We start from the raw sequence: 9,656 nt of genomic DNA, 5'->3' as shown, positions 1-9,656 counted from the left end.
ATGTCGCGCTTTGTGCTCGTCATTTGGTGCCCCCACTGAGGAGGGCTTATTGGAAACCTTCAGTTTACAATTCTGAAAGCAACAAACATCATCAATCATGGACGAATGGCTGAAAGAATTCTCTAACTGTAGGACGGAAGAGGAGGAGACTAAAGAGGCACTAACCGCCTTCATTGAAGTACTACTGCCAGGCTCTAGTGTCATCAGTATTCAAGAGGTAAGCTCCCCATGTTGTGTTGCTCGTTCTAACCACAAACTGAGAGCATCAGGTGGAAGGCTATGAAGTGCCATCACTGCTATCAACCAAAGCATTCCACCAAGGAGGGTCGACAGAGGAAGTGAAGAAAGAACGACTGCGGCTCTCTCACGACAGTCAGCTTTTCTATAGCACCAAGTGTTTTCTCTCTAATGGTTCGAGAGGAGTCATCAACTACATCAACCACAAAGTCTAAGTTTGGAAGTCTAAAGCATTTGGTACACACAAGTGGGCCTACACTCTCTCTAGGCCTGGAGAGTTCAAATGAAGTTCGACCACCCAAGCGCCGTCGCCGCATGCAGAATGGAAAGCCGATTGAGGTAGATTCTTCTCGCCCAGTCTGTTTTGAATCAAATGTGGAGGATTGTACGGACTTGTACAATAGGTATAAGCATGTGGTGAAGGTTTCACCTCGTCAACACTAGAGGTACGCAGCCCTAGTGGTCGAATCCTTACCCTACACTGGACATGGATAATAAGGATAGGCCAAAAGTACTTCCTTTCTGTTTCTTGCAACACATGCATGTAAACGTTGTTGGGCGCATTTCTGACACCCCGCTTTTTGTAAATTTGTACATACGGACATGAAGCCCGATGTCAAAAGGGCGTGTGGGCTTTCTTTTTGTGGGTTTTTTAGCTTGCTTTAGGAAGCACATGTACATGCACTGCAAGTCACTAGTCTAGTGACAGCTGTCGGGCTACTGTAAGTGCCCGTGAGTGAGTTTTTTGAAGTGAGCCTTGTATATAACTTAAACTCATGTACAAACTAAAAAAAGTTCAGCCAAACATCATAAATTTGCAGGTTTTAGCTCGTTGTGTCTCCTTGGTGCTCTTGGATGCAATTTTTTGCCCCGACTAGCCTGCTCTACGTGTAGTCGAGTTGGGACAGCTTTCTGTTCGCGTCAATTTTGAACATGGAGGCATATGGAATCAATTTTGGTCATCTTCAGATTTCTCGCCAGTCATTTTTCAATATTTTCTTCAAGCTTTAAAGTGCCCCAATTGGAGTTGTGCTCTTCAGGTTACGACTAGTTCTCTGCAGGGTTATGGCTATGGCAGCCTAGTGGCAAATTGTGTGTAGACAGATTCGGAGGGCATGTATCTATGAATTGTGGAATTGATGTTGAAGTTATGGATTTGTGATTTTTGATTGTGAAAGGAGAGGCTCTTGTCTTCATCTGCATTGCTCGGCGTGTGCTGTAAATCCGTGCTTTGACAGGGTTTTGCTCCTATGTGACATAGTCTCTTGGGTGGGCGACGACTAGTAAATTCCCAAGGGTCTACTCCTATTGGACTTGTGGTGTTTCAAAAGGATTTCTCAAAGCTTTTGGTGTCTTGTAGTTCTCTATTAACACTCTTGGGTGACATCGCTATAGAGGTGTTCCAGTTTGCTTGTTTCCCAACAGTGTTTTGGTGCCCGCCACCGAGGAATCGCTTCAAGTTACCTTCAGTTTACAGGTTTTGAAGACATGGCGTTTAATTTTCCGGAGTTTAGTGGGAAATTAAATGAAAGTTCCAAAGCTTTCATTGAGAGAATGGAGTTTGCTTGTGTAACATTTAATGGCCTAATAACTTATGTGTAGCGGAAATTAGCATGAACATAGTGGGCATTTCATTAGAATAGATTCCTAATGAGAATTATAAGAGTGCTTGGGTGGAGAGAGCAACAAAAAGCATAACACCGAGTTAGATAGCATCGACAATACTTTCAAAAGAGAGAGCAATTAAGCGTTTGACAACAGTTGAGGACCGGATTTTCATGGAGCCGGTCCCCCCTCCAAAAGTCTTTGTATTATGGTTTCTCCCATCAAGAGAGACATTGTACAATACAATTCTTTGTGTTCCTTCAAGACTAGCTAGTGCAATGAAGATGGAAACTTCATGCACTAAGCAAAACACTTTAACAAACACAACTTGAATTATCCCCGTTCTCAGACCCAAGACCTCACACACCTTCGAAGATGGTGAGAGCTACTCGAGAGTTTATCCGTGCATCTGGTGCAACAAGGACATGCACTTGTCAGAAATCTAGAACAAGGGAGAGGAAAACAAAGGCAAAACCAAGAGTACCACTGCTATAATTGTGGGAAAGACGGCCATGGCATGTACTACTGTCCACATCCAAGAAGACAGAATTTTAATAGAGGAGGGAGACAAAATCAGACCTCTCCGCCAAGGGCAAGACCACCACCACCCAGGCAACCAGGGCCGATTTCACCAGTCCAAATCCTTCGACCACCTGTACAACAACAACCACCACCACCACCACCTCGTATTCCACCGCTACCTGCACCACCTGCTGTAAACCAAGCAGTGAGTGTTATTAGCTTGGAAGCTAAAGGGAAGGCAAAGGTAGAAGACATTTTGAGAGAAGCACAAAGGGAAAGCAAAAGTAGAAGAAGTGGATGCCATGGGAGTGAAGCATTCCAGGTACGAAGAAGCCTCTCAAAAAGAAGAGAAAATGAAAGGAAAAGGCGAGTCTAGCAAATAGGCATCTAAGCCTCGACGGAAGATCGACATTCTGGATTTTTCACTAGGTGAGTATGCTAAACCATATGACTTAGTTCAGGATGTGTTGATGCAGGGGCCGAAGATAACTTGGCCCCAATTACTCCATCTTTCACCAAGGATGAGGAGGCAATGGACTAAGATGGTAAGTAGAGAAGATCAAGACCAAGGATAGCTGGGTCTATCTCTGGGAGGGACCTTGACGACATCCTACCAACCATGGATGCCCACATCAAGGGGCAACATATCTCAAACATCTACATAGATGGTGGAGCGCAGATATGCGTCATGAGTGAAAAAAATGATGCACCATCTAGGCCTAGAGGTGAGTAGGCCGGCACCCTGCCGAGCCAAAATGGCAAATAACGTAAGAGTGAAATGCGAGGGATAATAAATATGTGAGCTTTTCAATTAGAGTTTTTTTCATAAATGTATAGTTTTTTTGGTTGGGAGCTTACGTTCACCTTTCATAGTTAATAAAATTTTCTTTTGTGTAAAAAAAATTCTTATATGTATGAGAGTGTGCGTGTTTGTGAGTGCATGGTTGAACTCATGTTTATAGCATAGCAATGAATAAACATGAAAAGTTTCTACCAAAGTAGTGAAACAATATATAATAGGCATGAATGACAAGGAATGGATAGTATATTATGACTAGATTATTTACGTAACGGGTCTCATCAAACACATAATGATATTGAGAATAAATTTATAGGGAGACACTTGTACAAGGTGTGATGCCTTTTTTTAAAAGCATCTTTTGCAAAGTCTTACTCCATATGGTTTTACATGGATTCTTACCTCTCAAGATGGTCATCCCATTAAAATTGATTATTTAAAGCTTAAAAAAATGTTCTCTTCCAAGTTTGTCTGAGCAATGAAGAAAGGAGGGTTGACAAAATCCAAAAGAGTGATTGAATTAGAGAAAAGGCAAGGAGGGGGCTCCAAAAGAAGGCGAGTAGGAAGGGACGGATTGATGCAAGGAGGAGATGGGAAATATGGGGTATTAGAGGAGCCTCCATATGGAAAGGACAACCTTTTGCTACATCAAACATCCCTCTTTCTTGAAGCTTCCTAATGGTTTCAATAAATCACCTAGATAAACATTAAAAAAAAAGCTTAATCTCAATGACAATTTTCAATAATAGATTATTAATTATCTTGGTAATTATCTAACGATCTTGATAATCAAGGATTGAAATACCTTGAAGCCCTTTGATAAAGAGAAAGGCCAACATTGAAAACAAACTTTCCATCCCACCATAAAAAAGAAAGAAAACATGCATATTCATCAAACCCATGCATACACACATACCTCACCAAAAGAACTAACTCAACATTGGACAATGCTCAGTTATGCAACACTCAAGTATGCAATAAGGTTGTAGATATAGTAGCCATCTTAATGGCACATTTAGGCATAATAAATTTTTAAAATATTTGTAATATAATCCCATATAGTGTTTCATAATATCATGAGATATGACAAAGGGTTGGCCTACATACCTAGCAAGGAGACCAACAAATAAAGTCAATGGCAAGCGCCTTGGGAAACATGCATATGATAAAGGTTAGACATAGGTAGCATTTAGACTAGCTTTACCATAAGCTATTTCATAGATGTGATAGTTTGGGATTGGGCAAAAAAATCTTGACGACATTCTATACCCGCCATGATAATCCCACATATAGGACCTAGTCGCATGTGTTGCTTGTCATGCTCCTCAGTCGGTTACCAAGAGGTAACGTAGAGAGAGAAAATGCAATCACATCACCTTGTAAGCAGTGTTTGGACCTCATGAGCTGCAAGATACGCAATAATCAACCTTGCATGAAGTGAGATAATCATTTGGCAAATGGAAACCAGATGACAGGGTAGACTCTCTACTTGGCAGCCTCACGTGACCACACTCATAGTGTTTCATAACATCATGAGATACTACAAAGGAGGGCCCACATAGATAGCACAAAGACTAAGGACCTAGCCGTGTGGCCATATATCTTGCATTTCAGGCGATTGCTAGCTAATCAAGTAGAGAGAGAATGAAGCCATTAAAGCTCTGTCATGTCATACAAAAATTCAATTTTTTTTTTCTCTTATACCCTTAAAATCAATGGGAACCTTGATAAATTGCAAAAATTGCCTTCATTTGGACATAGCCACAAAGCAACAATCCTGCCACAATAGCAAACTCTTTTTACGACCTTTCCTAGCAGCTATTGCCCCACCCTATCTAACGTAATCATGGGACTCCATGGCTACCAGCAAACACGACAGGCGGGCTACATAGAGGGTGGAAGCGACTAGGTCCTTAGAAATATGGTCAATGGCACTCACTTTAAAAAACATACCAATGAAAATGGTTAGACATAAGCAACATTGAGACTGCCTGGACCATGAGCTATTCCATTTACATGGCAGATTTTAATCATTAGATAAGTTTTGATGACGTTCGGAACGTGCTGTTATAATCCACCTATTATTTCATAACATCATGAGCCACAACAACGGAGGGCCCGTAGAGCTAGCAAGGAGACCAAGAAACAAAGTCAATGGCACTCATCTTGGAAATAATGCTTATGAGAAAGGTTAGACATAGGAATGTTCAATGAGGTGGACCACGATAGACATGGTAGCTTGCAATTCACCAAAACAATCTTCATGAAGTTCCAGAACCGCCATGATTGCATGTGGCCTTTAGCCTTTTGAAACAAAAGGATTTCCACGTTGTTTGCAATGGGAGTCTTTGGTGTATGTTGAACCTCTGCCAATAGTGCATTAGGAAATTTCGGAGGTCATTTGGAGGGCCATATGAAGAGAGAGAAAAATAGAGCGCGTCCAATGAGCATGAAGGCTACGTTACGTAGGAAAGTACCTGGAAAGACTCAAAAAATAGGAAAATAGCATAAAACTTTCACGAAACTAGGATTGTAGCATAGTAATTTCCTTCCTTTTACCGAGCTTTTAGGTGCTTGCGTGTGGTCCCACTTCTGATATTCTCTCATGGTCATTAACGTACTGGAGGGTGACCATTAAGCCCGCACAAGATATTGGAATTTTAAAACACTTTCCCTCCATTAGAATGCTTTCAAAGTGAATCTCCCTCCACTAAAGCTTTTCTCTGAGAGTTATGGCATCCACGTCTTCTCGCCCAAGAGCCTCAAGGTGTTTACTGTCTCTCACACCAACAACCAACAACGGCACTTTGCCTAGAAGGCCAAGTAGTAGCATATCCTCAATTACAATACCAGCTTCAATAAGTGCAGACAACCAATGGGTTGGACAAAGGATAAACAAAGGTTCATGGTCCTCATGCAACCAAGAAGACCCAAGAGGTCTAGTGGTATCAACGTTTACCGCTCAGCATGGAAGGCCAGGGTGTTTGGATTTCAAAGTTGAGATCGGCAAAAGATCTGTAAAGGAAGTTCTTATTCAGCATGTGTTTACCCATCCAGAGGTGATAGCAAACGGTGGAAATGTATCAGATATACATCAACCACGTTGCAATTGTAAGTACTCTTGACATGTGAACTTACTGATACTCTCATTATAACTTTTCTTATATATTTTGCAATGTTTCTCCCTCCGCTTGTTATGAGTAATGTCTCTTCTACTCTTCACAACTCAATTACATTAGATTTGTCATTTGTACTTATTGATACTCTTAGTTTAACTCTTCTTATATATATTGCAGATGTTTTTCCCTCTTCTTATGAGCAATGGGAGCCTGTGGAGTGCATAATAGGCCTCTTCCATGTTGTACATGCCCATATTGGTTCTCTACAGTACTCAGAGAGGAGCAGCAAAAGATTGGCTGATGAGGGAATCTTTTTTTTATGACCACTTTTACCAACTCAGCTCAGGGAATAAGAATGGCATGTTGGTGAAACTGCCTCTACCAACCGATTGGAACACTGTGGACTGGCCAGTTCCCGAGGAAACAATGGTGGAGGCAATGCGAAGTAAGCTCTACAAGGATATACAAAGGTCTCTACGTAGCTCTATTCCTACCAAACTGGTTAGAATTGCAAACTTTTGTCCTGTTGCACTCTTCATAGAGCTGTTTCATAGCTACAACATCAGAGTTACAAAAACTATGTTCATGTGCAAGTCATTTCAGCAGTCATCCTGTGACAAACTTCTTGACAAAGGATGGTATGCAAAGGAAGAGATTGGTTTACGGTGCGAGGTTGCGCTTGATACTCTAGTTGTCAAGTACATGATTGCAAGTCAATCACTGTTACTCTCATTTTGGTATATGCGATCACAAATGCTAAACGGTAAGTACATTCCTATGGACCAGGTTTCTGCAGGTTTGGAAGATAATCCTACTGTGGATGTGGAAGTGATTGATAAAGAGCATGGCCTACTATTGGTGGTTACAATAAGGGAGCTATGCAGTCTTCAGCATTTGCGAAATGATATCATTGAAGAGTCAATGGATCGGGAACTATCAGATTTTTCCTTTTTCTTAGCTGGCCGTAAGGTGATGCGGCGAAGAGAAAAAGATATTTTGTGCAAAGAGTTGGATGGTCGGGTTGAAGTAGTGTCAATGTAACAGATATTCTTGTAAACCCAAGTGTATACAAATGACTTTCAAGACATGAAGTTATTGATCTCATTTTTCAATTGTGCCCATTGAAAAAGTGTGCTTGAAATACATTTCTTTACCACGTCAAATCTCTCTCTCTCTCTCCTCTCTCTCTCTCTCTCTATATATATATATATATATATATATATATATATATATATATATATATATATATAATATTATATATATATATATATATATATATATATATATATATATATATATATATATATATATATATATATGTTAAGAAAACAAACAAAGACAGATAGAAGAATCATCTTAATTCATTAGAAAGTACAAACTCGTCCGTGAACAATGGACTGAGATACAATTTCTGTAAGTATGGAAATCAAAATGTCTTCAAGGTAAAAATCAAAGGAATGCCCCTCGAAAGAAGGTGGTGAGATAGTTGTTCCGGAGGATTTAGTTTCTCCCTTTTCAGGAGTATCATCAATTAGTAGTGTATTAGTTGCATCAAAGGGTACACCGATTTGGCTAAACGGTTTGTACAAAAGAGGTAATCATGGTTTTTTAGGGTGGTAGTGGCCCTCAACGGTAACGCATTTTCTTTGATCATACAAAAAGGCAAAATCTGATGTGTGAGCTTGGCATACACTGCAAACTATTGCAACTAGTGGCGATAAGTTTTGCCTTTGCATTGAAGACCATATGCCAACTCTGAAGCACGGAAGAAGAAACTGAATAAATTTGTTGGTTCCTGGACGAACCACGACTCGACAAGTTCCCATCCGAAACGTTTGCAAATCCTCAAGGGTCCTCTGTCACCGAGAGGCACCCGCATCAGCAGCAATCCATTGACGTCCAAGATAATCAACCTCTGTAAAAGTTGACAAGTACATATAAAGTAGTTAGCAGCTGAACATATTTTGCCATACTTGAATAGACATTACCCGGAACAACCGTATCTACAGGTAGCAAGGGTCCATACTGGGTCTCTGTGGTGTTCATGTCGTTGTTGCTCTCCTCCGCTTTATCTTCATAGTCATCATTCAAATCTTCATCAGGGGTCTCCCCCATGGCCCTTTCTGCCTGATTCAAGCTTGATCGGGTTGCCTCATACATCCTTCCCTGATCCATATCATTTTGTCATCCCTAGGCCTCTGCTTTCGTCATCCATATCCTTTTGCTCATCTATAGGCCTGCTTTCCTCATCTTGGGTTTCAGCCATAGGCTCTTTTGCTCTTCCACTGGCTGACTTGGCTCTTCTCATCTCTCCGTCTCTCGGTTGAACCTTAGCAGCTTCCATATGCTCATTTGTCCTTTCCTCATCCTCGACTCTTTGATCTTCTGCTGATATGACACCCTCGGCCCGATCGATTCCACTGTATCGGATGTAGGGGGATTGTCGTGGTGGCACGTCATGTTTTGTAAGATCAATAGTGCGCTCATCAAGCCGCTATCTTCAAGCTCTCTAGGGCTAGACATAGTAAGCAGGTGTTGTATTAAACTTACCCGTATCTTTGCAAATAATCATATGTGTAGTTTTTTAAAGCACTCTGCAAAATTGAAAGACCCCATGATCAGAATTCTTTTATAGACTAAACTAAACCAAAACTAACTGAATGCATTGCCAAATGGGTACCTTAGTCATGAAAGGTTTTAATGCAAAGTAGCTTTGCAGGACATATTCTGCATGGAGAAGACATCTCCAGCCGCAAGAATTCCCATCGGTTTGATTTGGGACAGGTACTTCTTTGATTGGGGCCTTGTATAGTTCATACCTTCCACATAGCTTGCCATAGGCAAGCAACAACCTCTTTATACAACTGCACAAAGTAATGTCAAGATGTTAGCACGAGGCTTCAAATTTACATGGATATCTATAATAAACACTTTTTGATACAAGACACTTACAACCTAATTTCAGGGTGGGTTCCTTTTATTGAATTGAACACCCACACTGCTGGTTGGTCAACATCAAGGCATATGAGACTCCAGTGATGGTTGTTCTCATATGGGAAGATGATCACAGTAACTTCCAGCATAGCACAGTGGAGAAACCAGCTCTCAAAAGGTCCAGATGGACTATTCTTTTGTCTAATAATTACAGACATTTTTGGATCAAGGAGAAAAACACCTCTGTGTGAGTGTGCAATGGGAGTTGACTTTTGATCAGGCTGCAGAGACTCTACCTGAGTTAGCAAACCTATTATCTGAGTTTTCAAAGCTAGCAAGATAGTAACACTTACTTAAGACAAGCATAGATAATTGTGTCTGAAATCTCAGCATCTGGATTTTGCAATAAAATCAATGTCCACCTTTTCCAGAGCTAGCTT

The 9,656-nt window shown here is 40.9% G+C and overlaps 1 protein-coding gene across 1 annotated transcript in view; it reads right to left on the bottom strand.

The window, feature by feature from the left end:
* Positions 1-3,847: 3,847 nt before the first annotated feature.
* The window catches only part of LOC147433388 (uncharacterized), a 6,697-nt gene continuing 888 nt past the window's right edge, over positions 3,848-9,656 (bottom strand). Inside the window, exon 2 of the mRNA XM_086492071.1 lies at positions 3,848-3,859. Within this exon, the coding sequence (XP_086348197.1) occupies positions 3,848-3,859 (12 nt within the window). The remainder of the gene's footprint in view (positions 3,860-9,656) is intronic.

The sequence above is a fragment of the Adiantum capillus-veneris genome, chromosome 20 (genome assembly GCF_014529385.1).
Source record: "Adiantum capillus-veneris isolate H3 chromosome 20, ASM1452938v2, whole genome shotgun sequence".
In the NCBI taxonomy this organism is placed as follows: domain Eukaryota; kingdom Viridiplantae; phylum Streptophyta; class Polypodiopsida; order Polypodiales; family Pteridaceae; genus Adiantum; species Adiantum capillus-veneris.
The sequence above is the reverse complement of the archived record's forward strand: the minus strand, read 5'-3'. Positions and strand labels throughout refer to the sequence as shown.